The following is a 23605-nucleotide window of genomic DNA, read 5'->3' as shown; positions in this document are numbered from 1 at the left end:
TATAAATGTAATAAACATGTCTCATAGTGCAGAACACCCTTCCAACAGAGATGCAGGCAACACAAGATGACGGACCTCTGGTTGAGTCCAGTAACAGGATGGCAAGCAAAGACAATGGCTAAGTACCGTGAGTCAAATGGGAAGTAGAGAAAGATGCTGAAGCAATATTCTTGGGAAAGGGAGCTGTTAAAGGAACTATTTATCACCATCAAACTGAGAGAGAATGAAGTTCAAAACTGTGATATTGTTTATCTGAAGGGTATGGAGTCGGAGCCAGAGGCAGAGCTGGATTTAGGGCACTGAGGACGGTTCCTCCGCCCAGAATGCCAAGATGAGGGGGCACAAAATATGCCACAACTTTGACGTGGTGCACTTGAGAGCATGCGTAGAACAGAAGGCGAGAGGGAGGAGGGCATGAAAATAAGAGATATGGTGGGGCAAATTTTGCCCTTGCTCAGAGTCCCATTTGACCAAAGTCCACCCCTGATGTTGCCCACTCATAAGAAGCTTATCTATGTACCAATTCAGAATTGTAAATCCCCCTATTTGACAAACCATTAGCACTGTGGATTCAACTGCCCCATTCTCCATGCAAAAATAATGTGTACCAACAGGGCAAGCAGAATCCATCCCTTAATTAGCTGGTGGTTCAGGTACAAGATCAAAGTCTCCCATGAAGCCTAAATGAAAAGAGGTAAATTAATGCAGACATGGGTTTTGGATTTTTTTTAATGTAGTATTTCCAAACAGGTTCCAACCTAGCAATAAGCAACCATTAGGGAAGTGGATGTCAGCTGCCTCAGGCAACTCCCTCCTAGGGTTGCCAAGTGACCAAGGGGAGTGAGGCACAACCAGCCCTTCTTGCTCCTCTGCCAGAGGTCTGATATGAAGGAAGCCTGGATTCAACCACTAGCACATAAAGCATTTAACATGTCTGCTAGTGATCCACTCATGTCTTTAAAGTGGAATGTGGGGTGGAGTCTGCAAATGCCCATGTCCCAGTTCATTCAAAACATTTGGTGTGCTGAGACACAGTCCAGTCCCAGGGTTGGGGCTAAGCATGTGGGAAAGGATAGGCTCGAAAATGGGCTAAAAAATTAAAATTATAATCCAACAATTTTCAAAACACGCACACTCAATTTAAGGAAGCAGAACTTCTTTCTGCAAGTAGCTGGGGGGGGGGGGACATCTGATGAACTAAAGAATTATGATTATTTATTTCTTAAAGTTTATACATTGCCTGATTGCTGGGGGTGGGCAGAGCTTGAAGTGGTTTTGAAAAGATGAAAATGCCAGTTAACTGGAAGAAAGGATTCTGAAAAGTTTTTGAAATTAGCTGGGGCAGTGATCACACCCAAGGAAGAGTTGGTACCACTGGGCACTTGCCAGTGTCCCCTACCCCTTGGGGGGGGGGTTCACTACTCTGCCTCATTTCATTTCCGTTTACCTTGAGATAGGAAGGAGCCAACAGCAGCAATGTTTTTAAAGAAGTCAGTGCAGCTAGCAGGTGCTGCTGCTGACGGCTGGTGTTTTAATTTCCTCCCAAGTGACCCCATCGTAAAGCCCCTATGGGGTAACTATGTGGGGTCCCTAGAGACAATGGGGGTGGATAAAATGCTGGGGACCAGCACCAATGTTTCACTCGTATGCTGCCTTCACCTTTTTGCTACTGCCAGGCTGTTAGCTCACCTATCACGAGAGAAGAGCTGAGCTACTTTCACCTGGGGTACCTACCCAGCAGGGTTGTTCCTCCACCACTGATGGTGCCACCTGAATAGTGGGCAGCTGTGCTGGCTCCTACGGTGCTGCTATCCCTACCTGGGAAGGAGGAGGCCAAGGGCTTCATCAAATCCAGCAACAGCTGTGAAAGCAGTGGCAATTTTCTATATTCATTATGAACAGCCGTTATTCCCTTCCTTTCCGAGGCACCTTTTTATATACTTCTTCATGAATCTGACTTTCACAAAGGCAAATGTGTGTTTTAAAAAAACCCCTCACACAGAAGTTCTGCTTTGTGGGGGAGTAATTAGAAGCACTCCTAAAGAAATTACCTGTCAACCTTCTTTTCACTGGGAAACTGGGGGAAGTCAATCATGTAAGACATGTGAATATAAAATTATCATAATAATAATGTTTGTCCCGTGGACAGCTGTGAAGCCTTATTTAACTCTAAGCAAAAATAGCCTCATCCACCCCATATCTCTGTTTGCTTATCTGCAATGTAAGCAACTCATTTTTATGTCCATGTTTGCCTTTAAAGCAGCATGTGAAGCAAAAGCTTGCTTAAAAAAACACAACAATTTGAAGCTTTTGATCTGTGTCTCTCAGGGTCTTTCAAGTTTGAAAGTTCCTCCCTTCCTGAAACTGATCGTTCAAGTCCCAATATGCATTCTGAGTGACTGACTGAGTGATTTTTAATTTATGTATGTGTGCTGCTAACAGGGGTGGGTGAATCCCAGTTTAGATTTCTCTCTTTTTCCCCCCAATCGTAAATTCATTTTGCCCTATTTCCTCATCAGTTTGTAATTTAAAAAGAAAATGCTGGTGGCAACTTGCCCGTATCACACTCTCAGTGGCTTCATATAGATATTAAAAATAGCATTCAAGGCTATTTAATATCCACCCTCTCACACCATGAACCATGCTCTGGACCCAAACAGTCAAACTCCCTCTGCTCCATTAAATAAGCCAGGATGAAAAGGCATGTGTGCAGGTGTATCGCTACCAACACCTTATCCACACCTGCTGACTGCATAAACTGAAGCCTATCCCACAACACATTGCTATGGCACTGGATGCATCATCTGGAATTGCAGTAACTGTAGATTCTCATGTTGTACCAACTGAGGTGAGTCCAAAGTTGAGCATCTTGAGTCAAGGTCACTCCAACTTTATAATCAAAATGTGTACCGCTTGTTATCACATCTTGATTATAAAGTTGGAGTGACCTTAACTCAAGATGCTCAACTTTGGACTCACCTCAATTGGTACATGAGAATCTGCAGTTATTGCAATTCCAGATGAGTGCTCCAGTTGGAGAACAGCCTTTACCAAAGGTGTCATGGGCTTTGAAGACACTCGAAATCAGGACGCAAGGGAGAAACGTGCTAGGAGGAAGGCACACTTGGCAAATCCACACTGTGATCAGCTCCCGCATGGTAACCAATGTCCCCACTGTGGAAGGACGTGTGGGTCCAGAACTGGCCTCCACAGTCACTTACGGACTCATTGTTAAAACCGTGTTTATGGAAGACAATCTTACTTGGCTACGAGTGATCGCCAAAGAAGAAGAATCAAAATGTGTAGCCAGTTGGTCACAGTGGGTCCTTGAATGCTCCAGAGGTCGCCGCCGCCGCCGCCGCCACCACCACATTGTATATTGTATCTCCACAAGAGTCTTGCAACAAAGGCAGTGAGATTTACCCAAGACCAACCATGTGAGGTCCATGGCCAAGCATGATTTCTTCATGGCAAAGCTGGATTTCTTGCTTCAAAACGCAGCGTTCTAACCACCATGACACACTGATTCTCATCATGGTATAGTTGGAAATTATTCAGAATGCAGAAGTCAGCAGAACTCAATAGGCTTTGTGGTTCCATGAGCAGTAAGAAAATACAGAACTAAATTTGAATACTGAGGTAGGCAGAAAATTAAGAAAGAGTAGCAGCATTTGTTCTGGAGAAAGAACAAAGGCGGTGTTGGTTTTTTCTTTTCTTTTTTTAAAAAAGAAGCCATTGGCTATGAGCCAAGAAAGCAGCCTGCACATGTGCAACTGGAGCTTCCCCAGAGCCAGATGACAAAAGGAAAGAAATGTATATGATCACAAAACTCTGTCATAGCTGGCTATTGACACCTTGTGCGCACACACTTGGGATTCTAGATCACGGGCAGTGAAATCCGTGTAGAAATCCCTGGTGACTTTAAGACCGTGAATTTGAGTAAATCCTCAGTGCCACTTTTTCATTCTTTATCAGTTCCAGATGGGGGAAAACAAATAGTTTAATCTGATAGATATAGAGTAGGGTAATAAAAACACGGTTAATTCATTTTGAAGGCTTTTTTTGTTTTTTTACTAAACTTCTCTATAAAGCGCATATTCTGCTTAATGGCACCCTGTCCTTTTAATTCCCCCACTGCTGACTATGCTATTATGGTACACTCTCATTAGAACATTAATAGGATCATGCAAGTTTTATGTGAGTCTTCAGTGCTCTGGGCCACATGAGAGTCACGTTGTAAGTTACATATATCAGTTAATTACATCCCCTTTAGCCACATTGAAAGCCTTCCTGTAGTTTATCTTATCCTTCTACAGTACAGTTGAGTTCATTTGAATCAGGCAGAGAATTTTCAATATTCAGAATCTAATTTAATGAATGTTGTGCCTGTAAATGCAGAATGCCAGTTTTTAAGATTACTGTATGGATGACTTCGGTGTTATCTGACCTGATTTTTAGTTCAGAGAGCTAAAAATTAAATCTTACTAATGAATATGCTTCTTCAGGACATGATAATTTATGAATGGCCCTACTGATCTTCCTTTAAACAGCACATTATACATGAAATTATGCTAGTCCAAATCCCCCAAAGACCTTGAAAGTAGAAACAAAGTCAGGTCCAGTCCAGGAAATGTGCTAGTCCAAGATGCAGCAAGATGGGACACAAAACAGAGACGGGCAAAATCTCCTTATGCTGGCTCTATTCAGAATCATCTTGGTGCAATGTTTAGAAGTAGCTTGTCTGTTTTCTGACCGTACCTGTAATGTTTGGTACGTACCGTATTTTTCGCCCTATAAGACGCACTTTTCCCCCTCCAAAAATGAAGGGGAAATGTGGGTGCGTCTTATGGGGCGAATGCAGGCTTTCGCTGAAGCCTGGAGAGCGAGAGCGGTAGGTGCGCACCGACCCCTCTCGCTCTCCAGGCTTCGCGGACCTCTCCTCAAGCAGCGGGAACGTTCCCACTGCTTGGGGAGAGTTGCAGGCATCCCGAAGCCTGCAAGCGCTGACCTCAGCGCGTCCAGGCTTCGCGGATCTCTCCCCAAGCAGCGGGAACGTTCCCACTGCTTGGGGAGAGTTGCAGGCATCCCGAAGCCTGCAAGTGCTGATCCCAGCACGTGCAGGCTTCGCGGATCTCTCCCCAAGCAGCGGGAACGTTCCCACTGCTTGGGGAGAGTTGCAGGCATCCCGAAGCCTGCGCGCGCTGATCCCAGCACGCGCAGGCTTCGCGGATCTCTCCCCAAGCAGCGGGAACGTTCCCACTGCTTGGGGAGAGTTGCAGGCATCCCGAAGCCTGCAAGCGCTGATCCCAGCACGTGCAGGCTTCGCGGATCTCTCCCCAAGCAGCGGGAACGTTCCCACTGCTTGGGGAGAGTTGCAGGCATCCCGAAGCCTGCGCGCGCTAATCCCAGCACGCGCAGGCTTCGCGGATCTCTCCCCAAGCAGCGGGAACGTTCCCACTGCTTGGGGAGAGTTGCAGGCATCCCGAAGCCTGCGCGCGCTGATCCCAGCACGCGCAGGCTTCGCGGATCTCTCCCCAAGCAGCGGGAACGTTCCCACTGCTTGGGGAGAGTTGCCGGCATCCCGAAGCCTGCACGCGCTGATCCCAGCGCGTCCAGGCTTCGCGGATCTCTCCTCAAGCAGCGGGAACCACCGCTGGGCTCCCACGGCTTGCAGAGAGCTGCCTGTTTGGGGGCTGGGGTCGGGGGAAGCTCGGGCTGCCCCAGCCCCGCGCCTGGGGGGGAAATAATTTTTTCCCTTTATTTCCCCCCAAAAAAACTAGGTGCGTCTTATGGGCCGGAGCGTCTTATGGGGCGCAAAATACGGTATATGCAGTTCTTGTCATGAGCATATATACCATCATATTGCTCATTGGGAATTGTAATTCCCTTTCCCCTATCCACCAGGCATGGGTAGAGAGGTGCTTGGAAGTTCAATTGCTCCATTCATAAGTAAATACACCCAGAAACAAGGCAAGGTTTTTAATGAGGACAGTGGGGAGGAGAAACCGCCACACAAAAGGTAAGCAAGTAATAATCAACAAGAGTTTCATCAAATATAAATTGGTGTATGATGCCACAGTATAGCAAAACTAAGAAGGAAGGCACATTTCTTTAAAAAAATGAATTTTCTGGAAGGCTTTTATTGATTCCTGGCAAAATAAGTTACTGTGATGAGTCAGGCATACACTACCAGCTGTGTCTTGCAGGGAAAATGCTGAAAGGTATTCAACTTGTTATTTATACAGGGGTAACTGCCATGAAGCCCACTTACTCATTCGCTGGGCCTGCTACAGAGTTATGAGGGTTTCTTGTGCCTAGGACAGTCCTTAAATCCACTAAACACCTGGGTTTGACAATATGATTCTCATGCACCTCCTCTTAAATGAGTTATAGCATAACTGAGAAGTTATGTGGTACACAGATGCTTTTTAAAAAGACAAATAATGCATCTCAGGTGTCACAAGTCAAAATAGCTGGAAAATATATAGTGCCCCAGGCAACAAACCTCACGGCCTATGTGTTGGCTGGCTGTATGGTATATGACTGAAGACAGTGTCTCTGGGCATCAACACAGAGTTAAGAAGAGGGGAAGCACTAGCTTTTTGTTACAGGCACATTATCTAGAAGCTATTTGTTAAACAGGTTGTAATATTGATTTGGTCTGGAAATGGACTGTTGGAATGTGTTTATTTTTATACTGACTATGTTTCTTTTCTTCTTTCTAATTCAAGCTGGAACCTAAGAAAATATCTTATTCCAGGTCAAACTATTTGTCCATCTATCCCTTTGGTAACCAATACAGTGGTACCTCGGGTTACATATGCTAACCCAGAAATAGTGCTTCAGGTTAAGAACTTTGCTTCAGGATAAGAACAGAAATCGTGCTCCGGCGGTACCGCGGCAGCAGGAGGCACCATTAGCTAAAATGGTGCCTCAGGTTAAGAACAGTTTCCGGTTAAGAACGGACCTCCGGAACGAATTAAGTACTTAACCCGAGGTACCACTGTATAGTACTCTCCATATGTTGTTAGGCTAGATCCAAGGTAAGCAGAGTGGAGCACTCCAGGCATTGTTGAACTACAACTCCCATCAGCTGCTGCTAACATGGCCAAAGACCAAGGTTAATGGGGGTTGCATTATAACATCTGGAAGGCACCATATTGGATGCCCCAGATCTAGCCTATCTAGACCACTCTGGCTACCAGCAGGTCTCCAGGCTTCCTGGCAGAGGACTGTATCACCTGCAATCTGAGCCCTTTGACTGGAGACACCGGGGAGAAGCAACTGATGCCTTCTGCATTCAAAGCATGTGCTCTGGCTTTGGATTCTTCGACTGCCGAACCCTGAGCATGAATACACAGAATCTTATTTTGCATTCTCAGCAGGAGAAAGAACTTCTGGGGAGAAACTGCAGGCATAGCAAATGAGTCCTTGTAATACAGCAAACATTACAAAATGAAGAAGTGTCCATACCGAAGAAGGCGATTGCGCACTTGGGTGACATCATCGCTTTCTCTCTGCTACAGTTTTCTCCAACATAAGCAGTAAAAGCAGAAGTCTGATAACAGTCAAGGGAACCAACAGTTATGGGGGTCATCAGAGTCTCCATCACTTCCAGTCAATTATGCACAATGTACAGGAGAACAGAAGAGCCCTGCTAGATCAGACCAAAGTGCAATCTGGTGCAACATCCTGTTTCCCCACAGTGGCTATCCAGATGTCTCTGGGAAGCTCCCAAGCCCAATATGGAGACAAAAGCCCTTTCCTGTTTTGCTCAACAGCAACTGGTACTCAGTAGTACATTGTCTCTGAAAGGCTGCATAAAGCCACCATGACTAGTAGCCACTGAGAGCTCTAGCCATTCCTAACCCTCCTTTAAAACCATCTGAGCTATTGGCCCTCACCACATCTTTTGATGGCAAATTCCAGAAATAAATCAGGCATTGTACAAAACAGTACTTTCTTTTTGTCTTTTCTGCGTGTTCTGTCAATCAGCTTCACTGGATCACCCTGGGGGATCTAGTGAGAGGGAAACAAGCATTCTGTTCACAGCATGCATATGATCTCTGACCACAAGGTCTAACCTTGCTAGCCTTTTGCAGCGCTGGATCTAGGGCAGTGCAGACAGTCTCCCCGCACAGGGAGCCAAGAAGAGGAGGGCAAACTATTGAGACAATCCATTTGGGAGAGCCAAACTTTGGCCTCACACAGAGCACCATATTACAAAAGATTACCAAAGTCTGCCCCTGCCTTTGCCTTCCTATTTAAAATTCTAGAACAGATTTTGCTCCTTGTGTTCCTGGTGACAACGGACAGTCAAAAGTTAACTGAAATGACACTGGTAGTTCCGGACAAAGAGGGAGGTGTTGCAATCTGACTTTGCCAAGATTTCTTTTTTTCCTATCACCAACCTCAGAGGTAGCCTGTTAATTTTGGGCTATAACTTCCGTCAGTCCCAACTAGAACTGCCAATGGTCAGGAATTACGGGAATTGTAGTCCACAACATCTGAAGAACACTACATTGACTACCCTTAACCTACCCAGAAATATAAGGTCTTATTCATTACAACTTTTGCATAACATTTCAGGAACTATTTTATAATCATGCCATTATAATCTACACAAGAGTTCAGGCCAGTTGTTTCAGGCAGACGACAAAGCTTCTCTGTATGGTATCCATTAATAGGCATTTTTGAGTTATTGCAGCTCAGAAAAGTTCTCATAATAATTAAGAAGAGTTATTTCTTATTCAGGACATGTATACAGTACTGCATAATTATCCAGTCAAATGTTGCTAGGAATAGCTACTCACCAGCTAAAACATGGTTTGAGTTCAACATGTGGTTTACTTATTCCATCCAAACTCAACAAAGTGTGTCATTGTAATCTTTCCCTTCCACTTCCCCTTTTGTTTCTAAAAATGTAGAAACAAAAAAACAATTCTCAGATAAGACGCCTATCTGGTTCTGATACTTTCCTCATGTTTCTGTTTTGTAGCCAGCATTAAAGCATTCTCTTTCTGAAAAGGGGCTTCTTGCATTAAGTTCTTTTCAATCAGCAACTTGCACTGTATTATCGGATGTGATCTAAAAACTGCAGCACACACAGAGAGAGCGCTGAAAATTAGAATAAATGGCAGCCACTGTAAAATCAAACAGAGGTTTCCTTCCAGGAACTGGTAGGATTCTTACCCCAAGTGTTTTAGTACAACTCATCTTGGCTGTGAGAGCCAGAAGACTGTTCCCTGCCTTGCAGGCCTTTCCTTGCCTGCCTAGGCCCTGACTGACTCCAGCTACAAAAACCTAGGCTACTGGGGAACCCATGGACCATCTTGGTTGACTCTTAGTGCAAACCCAGGTCACTGAGCCTGAGCTTCCACAACCATTGCCTCCCATGAACCACCATTGGCAGGATTGGAGCAGCAGATATGTTCTATGCTTTCTTCTCTTGTTAATTATGCTATTTTAAATGTGCATTTTATATTTGACTTCCTTTAGTAATGTTTTATTTTGAAATCTTTAAGATAATATTTTAGCTTCCTGTTAATTATGCTGCTTTGAATGTATATTTTATATTTGACTTTCTTCAGTAATGTTTTATTCTGGATTGTTTCAGCTGATGTTTTAATATAGACTGCAAACTGCTTTGATTTTTTTTTCTTAAAAAATATAAAGCAATACAGAAATGAAATGAATAATAAAATTATTTAGAAGGTTCTTTTCATAAAAGCATAAAGGAAGGAAAGGGAACTAAAGATCTCCTTTGAAATCAAAACTTATTTGCTGAAATCTGTAACTATTCAGATAGGTAGCCGTGTTGGTCTGACACAGTCGAAATATTTTTTAAAAAATAAAAATTGTGCAGTAGCACCTTAGAGACCAACTAAGTTTGTTCTTGATATAAGCTTTTGTGAAGAAGTGTACATGCACACAAAAGCTTATACCAAGGACAAACTTAGTTGGTCTCTAAGGTGCTAAAGGACAATTTTTTATTTTTATTTTTATTTCATCTGTAACTATTGGTCATGATATAGCATTTGGAAGATAAATGTTTCAGCTATTTTTTGTGATTTAAAGATGAATAAAATTATTTAGAATTTAAGAGTACAAGCATCCTCTGCACTTAAATACTTTTATCTGAAATGACGTTACAATAATTATCATTTTCGTTTTTTATCATCATCATCATCACTACTGAGTTCCAGTTCAGGATATTTGGCAATGGTATATACGAGGGATGGAGGTAGTTTCTGGGAACCTCTTGTTTGTGATCAGCACTGCCAGCAAGCTATGTTTGCAAAGAATCACTTTAATATCCCAATTCTCCCTTTGGAAAGATGTCCTTACCTGTCACATATCTGAGGCCACACACAACAGGTATATGGGAGGTTAATATGGCTTTGAATGGCATCACAGGCACAATTAGGACCCTTGACTGACCTATTTAGGCCTGTGGCCAGATGGCTTCCCCAACCCTGTGATAAAGAGAATCAACTAAAACCTCACCATACACATGACAAACCACCCAGTGGAAAATAACGATCTTTCATGTCCATGGTGGCTAGAGATGTATCACAGCTTACTTACTGGATTTTCTGTGTTAAGGGAGAATCCAAGTCAAACGTATGGGCGGGCGTATCAGTGATGAAGATGTTGTGTGGCCAACACAAAACACATCCAGCATGAGCAGCACCAAGTCGACAATAACTCCCCTCCATTAGTGTAGGATTTGGAGCACAAAGAACAAGAACTGTGTCCACACTCAGTTTCCTCTCATGAATGCAGGGGTAGGTGGGGAATCACTGAGATGAGGCCTTATTAAACGTTCCTCAGATAAAGGTAAAAAATGGACTTATGGCTCATGAAAGAATTGCGCTCTAAACACCTGACTTTTTATTCTATCTTCTGCCTGTAAAAAGAAAAGGGGGGGGGAGCCTCAGAATCTTTGAGTTCATTCATTCCATATATCCCTACATCTTTGCTCCTTTCAGTTGCCTCCTCAAAGAAATTACATCAAGAGACCTCCCCTGGTCAGCACTGTCGAACTTCTTTGAACAATGAAATTTCAATCTGTCGCACACAAAGCCAGATGCATCCGCCGCGCCAGTGTCCTGGTAGAGAAATAATAGCAACTGCCCAGCCAGAACAATAGAATACTTTCCCATTCTAGGTGATCGGCTGTCTCATTATACAATTGTGAATAACAATAATCCCTGACGGTCTCATGGGTGACATTTCTCTTTCCTTATCAGCACTGCTGCATACACCAGTGCTTGATAACACCACCAGAATAAAGAAAACGACGCCCACCAAGCTGTCTATGTAGAAGTAAAAATGATGTATTTATTGAAAAGAGAATCAGCTGGTGATATATATATATATATATATATATATATATATATATATATATATATAAATAAACAAAACCTTTTCAGAAAGCTTATTTATCCACTACAACTTTATGCTGAAACCCAATGAAATGCCATGCAGAGGCAGCAGGCAGGTCTCGTGATGAGGCATCAGTGTATTGACACCGGCAAAAGATGACAACTTATCCCCAGCTGTACTATGCAAGGACAGTGCTACTCAGATTAGAGCAGGAAGGAGGAGAGAGGTGGATGGTCCCATCTGGTTTAAATCTGCAGTTCTTTATGGGCCCTGATGGCTTGTAGAAGCTGTGGAAATAAATTATGAGAGCACTATTTATGTCTAGCCATAGATCTGTTTATTGATGTATAAGTAGCTTCTCCAAAAAGTAAATTGCAATAATAAATTCAACCATGAAACACAGGGAAGAATTCAACATAGCACTAAGTTTAAATCCCTTAGCAGTGTACTGATTGCAGAATGACTTGTGTTAGCGGGGTGGCTTGCGCAAGAGAAGGCAAAGGAAACCAACACGGTTCTCATGAGTGCTTGCACAACAGATTTCTGTAGCCCCGGTGTTTCCCTTTGCACAACCTATTCTTTCTCTATATATTTTTATTGCTTCTTTTATTCCTTATGTTGTATTTCATTGGGTTACAATCGGAATTCCACCAAATCCTACAGAATTCAAATTGTGTGTTCTGCACAGACATGTCATGGACCACTGGAATGAAATGAGGTTCCCTACACCACAATCTGGAAACCCCGGCCTTAGAGGGCACCAGAAGGTGGCAACACAAGAATGAGCTTTCCCCCCAGTGGCTCCCTGTTTGTAGAATGCTCTCCCCAAGGAGGTTTACCTGGGAACTCCATTACATTTCTTTAGACATCAGGCTAAAACATTTCTCTTTAACCAGGCATTTAGCTGATTAAAATTCTATGGCTTTTTAGAGGGGGGAGGTTATTGGTTTGTTTTTGTGTTATTATGTATTTTGTATTCTTATTTTGTCTTTTATTGTTGTGAACCACCCTGGGATCTTTGGATGAAGAGCGGTATAGAAAATAATAATAATAAGAAGAAGAATAAGAAGAAGAAGAAGAAGAAGAAGAAGAAGAAGAAGAAGAAGAAGAAGAAGAAGAAGAAGAAGAGGTCTTGATCATAGCACTTAATCTTTACCCTATTTAACCTTCTCATGCAAATTTAAGCAAATGTTTTTTTTCCCAGCTGACCTCTCAGAGGTTGATCATTCTGCATTAAATAATCTGAGAATTCACCATGCTGGTTTCACTATGCTGCAAATCCATATCACACTGGTAAGGGACAAATTATCTCACTATCAGTGAATCCTGGGCACATTTACCCATAAGTCAATGCCATTTAATTAGTGTGTGAGTAAAGGGTTGCAGCTCAGGAAAACTATGTGGAAACATAATTTTGGTGCTACTATGAAAAGCACCTTGTGAGAATATTGCCATTGAGGAAGTATACTATACCCTTCATTAAAAAGACAGTGTTATATGAAAAGAAAGCCATTTTGAAAAGATAAAGAACTAGAGGGTAGTTCCTGAAATACACCTTGGCACTGTTTCTTGGAGGAGTTGTTTCGTTGTTCTGAAACCAATTACATACCTCAAGAGCATCATTGCCAAAGAGATTCTATGAATTATGCAGCAACCCTCATCTATAGGAACAAATAGAAAACCTGATAGCTCTGGAATAAGGCTTTACAATACCCAGGGTATTTGCATATGAAAAACTTGTAGATTAAGTTTTAAGAAGTGTTTGTTGCCCACATAATTTCATCCCCCTTTTATGCTTTTCCTCTGGAGAAAGTGTTTATTACATGGACGGGAGGAACCACTGTCCTAAAGTGCTTGGGGCTGCTTTCATAGCATTAGAAGCTGCTTGGAGGAGGAGGAGGAGGAGAGTTTGGATTTGATATCCCGCTTTATCACTACCCTAAGGAGTCTCAAAGGGGCTAAGAATCTCCTTTCCCTTCCTCCCCCACAACAAACACTCTGTGAGGTGAGTGAGGCTGAGAGACTTTAGAGAAATGTGACTAGCCCAAGGTCACCCAGCAACTGCATGTGGAGGAGCGGGGAATTGAATCCGGTTCACCAAATTATGAGTCCACCGCTCTTAATCACTACACCACACTGGCTCTCACTGGAGCCAGTGGCTGAGGAACCCTCTCCGGCACCAGGGGTATGGACTGCACATGTGCAGCATCCCGCGCGTGCGCACTCTGTACGGAATGTCGCACATGTGCAGTCTGTATGGGCTGCCACTTGCGCGGCGTCCATATGGGCTGTCGCGCGAGCGGCATACCGTACCAATTGCGCATGTGCGGCAGCCTGTACAGTCGCCATGCAAGTGGCAGCCCGTACAGACTGCGCATGTGCGGCGACCGTACAGGATGCTGCACATATGGACAGCGGGTGCCCTCAGCTGCTCTACAGCTGGGGGGAGGCAGGGGCCATCTTGTCAACCCCCCCAAGTGGCACCCAGGGCGGCCTGCCCCCTCCACCCCCCGCTTCATATACCCCTGACTGGAGCAAGACATTCCTAACACTAGGTGAGTTACTTGAGGCAACAGACCTCCTACCATAGTTCATTACAAGTCTAATTTCATAAGGATACATGGATATAATGGCATTTTAGAGTTTTAAAGGTAAGAGCTCTCATTGCCCACAAGATGAAATGTATTGATTGTTTATGGTCCCCAATAGCCAAACTGGAGTGCTTCAACAACCCCACACACTCAAACAAACAACAACAACAAAGTATCATCCCTCTCAGTCACTGCCCTTTCCCATGTAGAGTGGGAAGGAAAGCTGTGATCACAGTGGTACTTGCCTCCAATCCTCCCCCCCAAAAAACTTTTTGCAGTCTGAAGACTAAGTCCTTCCTTGTGTTAACATCTGCTGACATCCACAGCAAATACCTCTGAGCACCTGAGAGCTTGGGCTGAACATTATTCTACTGGGAGTTTGACAGGCTTTGAAGAAGCAAAACTTGGCTGAGATACCTTGAAGGTCACTAGAGTGTCACGTTGACCTACATGCTCCAGCAGAGAAGGCGAGAGCACTCAGGAGCAATCTACATATCTCAACTTTCCACTGTGCGACAAGAGTCTCAACAGCAGCACCAGCAGTGCCAGCCAGAAAGTCCCCCGGAGCATTCAGGAAGCCATCAGATGCTGTAAGCCTCCAAAGAAAGACCATCTCAACAGGGCCTCTACCACTGCAGTCTGAAGTAGCTTCAACCACCCCAAACATATAGAATAAAAAGTATTGCTGAAGCAGAAGGAACACGGCCTCCACAAGGGCTGCTGATAAAAGACAGAGGAGTGGGACCAGGAGAAAAAGTGATGGCTTCACCTATTCTGACCTCTGGCTCCAGTACAGTTTGCTGCCCTGTCTCCACCAAGTCCAACCACCACCGATGCAGTTGAATTTCTACCCACACTAAGAGTCCCCAAGCCCCTCTCCTTCCTCTGCCACCACAAAGTCACTTTGTGCAGATCCAGGCCATTGAAACCAAGCTCCCACAGCCAACAGTCACCGTGAACCACCATTGACAGCAAAAGCAGTAGATATGTTCTATGTTTAAGTTAACATTTGATTCTCTTGTTAATTGTGCTGTTTTAAATGTGTGTTCTATATTTTACTTCCTTTAGAAATAATATTTTATTTTGAAATGTTTAATAATTTGTTTGGTTCATTCTCTTGAGTTAAATGTGCATTCTACTCTTGGTGTCTTATTTTGAAAGCTAAGATGGTATTTTATTTTCCTTAATATCATATTCACTTTTAGCTCGAAACACACCTGATCAGTAGCCAACCCAGGTGCCAAAAATGACCAGGGAAAGCTTTTAACCTTCAGCTTGCTGAATTTGATGGTTTTCACAATGACATTAACTCCCTTGTACGCCCATATCTCATCCATACTTCATATGTTGAGAAATAAAAGAGTTAATAGGAAAAGAAAACACCTCTGTCTGTGGTCTTGCAAATATTTAGTCAATAGGTCCATTCATAGACATGTGGAAGGGGGAGAGGGGAGAGGGAATAACTGACCCCAAAATGTATACGTAAACATATCATCAAAGATAATTGGAGTGCAGAATTACTGTTTACTTGCCCACTCATGAAAGAAAATTATGGTCCAACATACAGTCAGTCCATGTCCTGATTATAAAATGCTGGTAAATTGATAGATTAGATCTGACAATCCTGTTTCTTTAGTTTCTACTCTTTCAACTCCCAAAACTCCTAACATGTTTGATAAAATGCTGGTGCTTTTTGTCAAGATAGGACAAGCTAATATATGGGTCTGCTGTGCTCACACTTGTTTGTCTCTGATACAGGAAGGGTGAAAGGAATAGACAAGGCTTTGGGTATGCTGTGGTTTTACATAACCATAGGGAAAGCATGCAATTGAGTTCTGGACACAAACTCCAGCAACTTGAGCCCTTAACTAGCATATTTACATTTTTTGAGAGGGAAAGCCAAAACCATTATCCTTTCCATGCTCTGGGGGCCTGCAGTTATTTCCTAGAGTGGTTTCTAGTCCCATTGTGGAAATTTTTCCACCTCAGCTTCCAAGACATTAGCCTTTTAGCCCAGATGCCAGAAGGGCAGGATTTGGTGATATCAATAAATCCAAGCATCAATTTTCAATAAGCTGGATTCTGTTTCAGAGCCTAGATTTTTGCCAGCAACTGAAAGTCATTTGATTACACCATCCAGCATAGTTTCTTGTGAGAAGAGTCAGTGCATTAGAGACTGCTGAAGAGAGACGAAAAGTTCCATATTAACAGGGAGATTCCTTAATGCTACATTCAGCCCTCTAATAGCATATCTTGCTTTTAACTGAACTATGGCTGTACACACACCATATATTTAAAGCACATCGCTCCACCACAAAGAATTTACTCCTCATAGACCTACACTTCCCATGACCCTTAATGAACTACAGTTCCCAGAATTCTTGGGGTAAAGTTCCATGTGCTTCCTCTTTCCTCCTCCTTCTCTGTGTAATGGGGAGGAATAGGAAGAAGCGCAATAGCTCAATGGTAGAGCAGACAGTTTGTATCCCTGGTTCAATCTCCAGCATCTACAAGTACCCTGGGAATGTTTCTTGTCTGAAAAACTAGAGACATGCTGCCAGCCAGTGTCCATAATACTGAGCTAGATGGACCAGTGGCTTGATTCAGTAGAAGTCAGTCCCCCATGTTCCTAACAGCAGCAGCATCTAGCTATCTACCTATCTAGATATTTGTCACCCATCTGACTGGGCAACTTCCAGCAACTTATAAAACCACAGTATCTTCAACTTGCTCAGAACACAGGACTTTCTTGGTGGAGAATTTGGTATCATTATCATAGAACTAGTGCAGATGCAGAAATAGAAAATGTCAAAATTGGTTTGTTCCAGAGCCCTTCTGGTAAAATGGAAGCCATATAAAAACCTTTAACATACATCTTCTTGATTCAGTTTCAGTAGTCACTAAACATGTTTTACTAATGCTCTCTCTATTTGACTGTTTTTGAAAGCCTAAACACCTCGTGCATCACACAAAACTGGAATGAATATAATATTTTCACAACGTACCCATCTTTCTTTACACAGAAACTGAATTTTCTTGGATGCACAATACCAGCACTCTGATTCATAGATAGCCATAAACTGCATCTCAAGCCTGAGACATCTCCCTTCCAAATATATAAAGGTCACTTGTTTCACATTTTCTACTTCTTCCTATTGAGACACTCCTACGTTCTGCATACTTCTCATGTGGTGTAGCGGTTATCTGCCAGAATGAGTTACCGTACCTTTCAAGGCTCACAGTTCTAGGTCAGAAAAACCTCTATAAATAAAACAAGGCTATATACACACTACCACATTGTATATATCAGTGTGATGCAACACAGGAATACTCTTTGTTTCAAACACTCCACAAAGGGATATATCGCCTGTCAACAGAGCTGTAATGATGCGCAAAAAGGAAATGTGTGGGAAACATTTGACAGAGGTTGTTTTGGTGGGTCATGAACACTTTCCTGTAAATAGGACAGGCACTCCATGGAGTCACTATGGGTCTGTCCAGACAACAGGTGAGTCCCATTTCTTAAGAAATGGGCCAGTCACACTTCTCTGAAGTCTCTCAGCCCCACTCACCTCACAGAGTGTTTGTTGTGGGGGAGGAAGGGAAAGGAGATTGTTAGCCGCTTTGAGACTCCTGAAGGGGAGTGAAAGGCGGGATATCAAATCCAAATCCAAACAGCATCTCCCAGTAAAGGCAGCCATAATTAAGAAAATGAGGGAAAGTATTATACCAGGCTAGAAGACATTCAAGCTATCTTAGGGGACTACTATTCCCATCATGCGTAAAAACCTGTTGGCCTGTTTTGAACAACTGGCACAGCATTCCTAGGGGTTATGTAGAATAGTTATTTTAATCTCTTAAGAAATGGGACTCACCTGCTAAAGTACGTCTTCAATGTGGAACTCAGTCTTGATTTTCTACTTTGCATGTCCATCTTCCTCCTCTTTAAAAACATCCTATCATTGAAAGGACAAATAGGACAGGTCTATCAGTCAGAACTATTAGCTAGGATTAGGGATGGAGAAGAATAATAGAATTGTAGAGTTGGAAGGGACCCTGGGGGCTATCTAGTCCAACCCCTGCAATGCAGGAATCTCAACTAAAGCATGACAGATGACCATCCAACCACTGCTTAAAAACCTCCAGTGAAGGAGGCCCACAACCTCCTGAGGGAATCCATCCCACTGTCGAACAGCTCTTACTGTCAGAGAGTTCTTCCTTATGTTTAGTCAAAATCTTCTTTCTTGTAACTTGAATCCAATTTGATTCAGTTTGCATTTAAAGCCCGGTTTATCAAATTTGCACTTTCTGGAACAATATGGAAACCAAAACACAGCCTTCCTTCAAAATTTGCACTTATCCAAATTTTGCAATGCAGTTCTCCAACCAATCAGTGTTTACAAGAATGCATATATTAGGTAGGAGTGTGAATCAAAGGGAACATATTGTTGAATAGAACACAGAAAATGTATATTAGGAGAAATTGCTTCAGAAATGTGTATGAGTCAAAACTGCATACAAAAATATGTTTATTAAGAGAAATTCACACTAAATGCTGAAGAATTTTGATGAAGATTTTTTTTAAAAGTAAAATTTGCACATCACTGCAGAAATGTGGAGACCCAAATTTAAGACAGGAAAAATGAGAACTGTAATTGACAGGTCACTCCATCCCTCATGAGGATAGCTAAATGGCACCCTCCCTGACCAAAGCCTGCTTTTATTCACCTGGATACCAATTGCTGGAGAGAGCTTATTGCCTCTTCTCTCCATCAGCTTCTATTGCTTTCAGCCAATGGCCATTGAAGTGTTCCAATAAATAATGATTGATTCTGGCAATGCAAACTTCCAGAAGTTACATTTAAGAAAAGAGTAAAACTTAGAAACAATGAACAGCATGATAACCTAATGTATCAATATGTTCATCAAATTAAAACATAATGTCGTCAATTAACTGTGAAGTCTGAAATAGTTTTTGTTTGGATTTTTGAGACTGTACAGAATGTAAAAAATAAACCCCTCGGGCCCCAATTGTAGACTTCCTGTCAATATCTAAATGGGCATCACTACTGGAAATAGGATACTGGTGATGTTGGACCTTTGGCTAAACCAGCAGGGCTCTTCTTATCTTCTTAAAAAAAACTGTTTTCAGGTTGCTTGAAAACAGTTAACACCAAACAAAAGAGGAATTGTGATTTCACAAGAGATGAGGCTGAGGAAAAACAGCTGGTGTACAACACAGCAACTTCTTAATTTAAACAACAACAAGCCCACCAGACACAGGAACTTCGGATAGTTTAACAGTAAATAAATAAAATTAATAATAATAATAATAATATTTATTTATATCCCGCCCTCCCCAGCTGAAGCCGGGCTCAGGGCGGCTAACAACAATCAAATAATCAAATAATCAAACATTCTAAAAACATTTCATTATGTAAATTAATTAAAATTTGATGGCAACCGTTAAGCAAAATTCTGTGCAGGTTGCCAGAGAAGGGAGTCAGGCTGCGCCCTGACCAAAGGCCTGGTGGAACAACTCTGTCTTGCAGGCCCTGCGGAAAGATGTCAGGTCCCGCAGGGCCCTAGTTTCTTGTGACAGAGCGTTCCACCAGATTGGAGCCGCAGCCGAGAAAGCCCTGGCTCTAGTTGAGGCCAGCCTAACCTCTCTGTGGCCTGGGACCTTCAGGATGTTTTTATTTGCAGACCGTAGGTTTCTCTGTGGGGCATACCAGGAGAGGCGGTCCCGTAGGTACGAGGGTCCTAGGCCGTATAGGGCTTTAAAGGTTAAAACCAGCACCTTAAACCTGATCCTGTACTCCACCGGAAGCCAGTGCAGCTGGTATAGTACCAGATGAATGTGATCTCGCAGCAAAGACCCCATAAGGAGTCTCGCCGCGGCATTCTGCACCCGCTGGAGTTTCTGGGTCATTCTCAAGGGCAGCCCCACGTAGAGCGAGTTACAATAATCCAGTCTGGAGGTGACTGTCGCGTGGATCACAGTGGCTAGGTCAGGGCGAGAGAGATAAGGGGCCAACTGCTTAGCTTGGCGGAGATGAAAAAACACCACCTTTGTTATAGCTGTACCTCCATAGAGAGGGAGGTATCGAAGATTACACCCAAACTCTTAACGGGCGGTGCTGGCACTAATTGCACCCGAGCAAGAGATGGGACTTGCCCCTCAATCCCATATCGTCCAGGGACGCGGACTTATAAAAAATATTGGGGGGGCCCGGGAAAGCTCATGAATAATAAATAAGCTCATGAATATGCAAATAAAGTGGCGCCGCAAATAGGGGAGAGCGTGCTGCGCCTATTAATCAGCTCCGGAGCGGAAATTGGGTGGAGCTTTTGCTCGGGAGGGAGGGCAGGAGGCATGCAGCCCGACCCTGTGCATTTTGGGCTGGGGGAGGGGCGGCGATGGCGCTCTGCTGGAGGGGCGCCGGAGATTATTGGGGGGGCAGAGCCCCCCCAAACGAATTTTTGAGGGGGCTCGGGCCCCCTCAAGCCCCATGGAGTCGGCGCCTATGATATTGTCCCATCCCAGCCAGAGGACCTCTGTCTTCGAAGGATTTAACTTCAACCGGCTCCCACGTAACCATCCAGCCACAGCTTCCAGACATCTGGTCAGTGTGTCTGGGGCCGAGTCAGGATGGCCATCCATCAACAGATAGAGTTGGGTGTCATCGGCATACTGATGGCAACCCATCCCAAAACTCCGGACAAGCTGGGCGAGGGGGCGCATAAAGATGTTAAAAAGCATCGGGGGGAGTATCGCACCCTGAGGCACTCTCCACACACCAAGGAGTGGCGCGATGACAATTCCCCCCCCAAGCGCCACCCTCTGTCCCCGACCAGAGAGAAACGAGCGCAGCCATTGAAGGACTGTGCCCTGGATCCCCACGTCGGCAAGGCGTTCGTGATCGACCATGTCAAAGGCTGCTGACAGATCTAGAAGAATCAGCAGCCCCAACCCGCCTCGATCCAGCTGCCTGCGGAGATCATCTGTTAGGGCGACCAGAGCTGTCTCGGTCCCATGACCAGCGCGGAAGCTGGACTAGAATGGATCCAGAGCCGATGTTTCATCCAGAAACCTACCAAGCTGTTCAGCAACCGCTCTCTCAATCACCTTACCCAGGCGGTAATTGGATAGATCTAAGGGATCTAATGATGTTTTCTTTAAGAGCGGGCGCACCACTGCCTCCTTCAGTTCCCCTGGGAATATCCCAGTGCCAAGGGACAAATTGATGATATCCCCCAGGGGGGGCCGCACCTCATCTGGATACACTCTAATCAGCCATGATGGGCACGGGTCAAGAGGACAGGTGGTGGGCTTTCCACCTTGGAGGAGTCTGTCCACATCGGCTGGAGATATCCGGTCAAAGTGGTCCAATACTGGACCCGAGGACAGTCGAGGGGCCTCCAGTTCCTTTATTGTATCCAAATTGGCAGGGAGGTCGTGGCGGAGCAACAGGACCTGCTCCACAAAAAAGCTCGCAACTACTGTATTTTAATTCAATCCCGCCTTGCTGGCTCAGAGCTAAGACAACTCCTAAGCAAGGAGTTGCCTAGAACTTCTATGCTTCAAATGGACAATGGAAGGGTTCAGACACTATACATGCAAATGAATGTCTCAAATGCCTTTCCCAATTAGACGCACCCATTCAGTTCCATTGAAATTATCCTCAATGTTTTCTATAGAAAAACTGCATTGCTTTAAATTGCCAGGCAAAATTCCTGGCCTGTGAACCTACAGGCAGGGAAACATGCATTTGTATGCACAGTGCTAAGGTGTGTTAAAACTCTTGTATCTTGCAATTAATCGGAAATGGAAGTGGAAAATGTTTTCCAGCCCAAAGTCTGTTTTCGCTCATGGGTAACTTTCCAGAAGCTTCAGGCCAGTAGGGGGAAGGGCAGAGGCAAAAATTGGTGTGGCTAAAAGCAAGAGCAGGCAGAGCGATGGATAAAAACTCTTTCCTTTGAACAGTAGGCTACATTCCAGCCACAAAAAAGTCAAAGGTTTCTTCTGCACACACATAGCATCCGTCCTCTATCCAGGTAAGCGAGAGGAATTATCCCAGTTCAAGAACATGCTCCACCCAGGCAAAACCAATCCAGGGGGGCACAGAGGCAGTGAAAGGTCATAGACACATAATTGGAAGGAAACACGAGTATCATCTAAGTTCAGCCACTGCACCCAGTGTGGGACTCGAACCCACAGCCATGATAGTAAGAGTCCCATGCTCTACCAACTGAGCTATCCATCCTAAGCAGAAGGGTGTAGCCTGGGGAAAGTCCCAAGGGCTGGATAAAAAGACCTGATGGACTGTCTTTGTCCTGTGGGCCTGAGGTTCCCCCATCATTGTAATAAATATTCATAAGATAATATTTAAAAAGTGATTATAGAGTTTTGCAATTGCAGCTTTGCACAGTTTTGTGGGGGAAGTAAATAAATTGGGTTTCCCCCACTCTCCATTTTTTAAATTTGTCCTCCCACGCACACACATGCACAAAGCTGTGGTTGTGTCAGTAAAATAAGTTGTGAGTCACCTGTATTAGAAGAAATGTGTGCTAAAATGCTGACAAACCTTTATGAGGAATTTAAGAGAGAGAAAATCACAGACTGATGCAGAAATGTGAAATATTGAACTTAACACTGGAAGGAGAGAGAAAAAAACCCTCTGGGAAACCAAAGTTGACCTATTTGTCCATCAGGCTAGTCACAAAGTTCTAGATGCAACAACTGTATTCCAAAACAGGTTGCACAGTTTTAATCCAGTACTGTTTCAGGTTATGAATGATTCCTAAATGCCAATAAAACAAACACTAAAATAGAGCACAGCATTGTTAAAAGCCTCAGGAAATTATTAGAATTATCATTACTTTATCAAATCAATCACAAAGAAGAAGAAAATCCTCTCTCAGCAATCACTAACATCATTTTGGTCAAACGGGCAGAATAACAAAACAGTGTAATGTGCATTTGATATACAGCAGCAAAATCAACCACTGTGGAAATAATGAGATATTGACACAAAAAAGAGCATGTGCGAGCACACCACAACCACAGAGTCAGAGGATGTTATGAGTACATTATGAACCTTTACTCAGCTGTCACTATGCCCCACTGTTCTTCCTGACAGGTTATTTTTGTAATTGTAGCAGAACTCAGTGTATGTACTGTACAGCTATAGAAAATACCTTTCACCTTGCAAACTGGATTACATTAACTTATGCAATTGCTCTTTCAGAGCAAACGATCCTGCATTATTCAGCCCTACTCTGCTCCATCCTCTACAATGGGGATGGGGAAGCCATGGTGCTCCAGACGTTGTGGACTCCAATTCCCATCAGCCCCAATAAGCATGGCCAATAGTCAGGGGTGATGGGAGCAGTGGTCTAGCAGAACCTAGGTCATCCCTGCTCCACAATAAAATACTCTGCACCACTTTCCTTCAATGCTAAGGCAAATGGAGGAATACTTTCATACTAAGGTTTTTCAGTTATTAACCACAGCCCAAATTTTGCCCACCAAGAATGCAAAGTGACTCACCAGCGCAGGCCAAAGTTAGGGGAGAAACAGTTATTTTTAGAAGTAGGGGAGCCAGCAGGCAAGGCACCACTAG

At 43.7% G+C, this 23605-nt stretch overlaps 1 protein-coding gene across 4 annotated transcripts in view; it reads right to left on the bottom strand.

Moving 5' to 3' along the window:
* LOC308596132 (uncharacterized protein) overlaps nt 1-23605 on the bottom strand; it is a 270729-nt gene that overhangs the window by 187673 nt on the left and 59451 nt on the right. For all 4 annotated transcript variants that reach the window (XR_014012332.1, XR_014012333.1, XM_081210967.1 and 1 more), the window contains exons 2-3: nt 17855-17935; nt 3263-3398 (exon numbers count right to left, since the gene is read on the bottom strand). Coding sequence is in view for 2 of the 4 variants with exons in the window: in XM_081210967.1 (XP_081067093.1) it covers nt 3263-3398; nt 17855-17935 (217 nt within the window). In the remaining 2 variants the exon portion in view is untranslated. The remainder of the gene's footprint in view (nt 1-3262; nt 3399-17854; nt 17936-23605) is intronic.

This window comes from Podarcis bocagei, assembly GCF_964188305.1.
Source record: "Podarcis bocagei genome assembly, chromosome: 10".
NCBI lineage: Eukaryota > Metazoa > Chordata > Lepidosauria > Squamata > Lacertidae > Podarcis > Podarcis bocagei.
The sequence above is the reverse complement of the archived record's forward strand: the minus strand, read 5'-3'. Positions and strand labels throughout refer to the sequence as shown.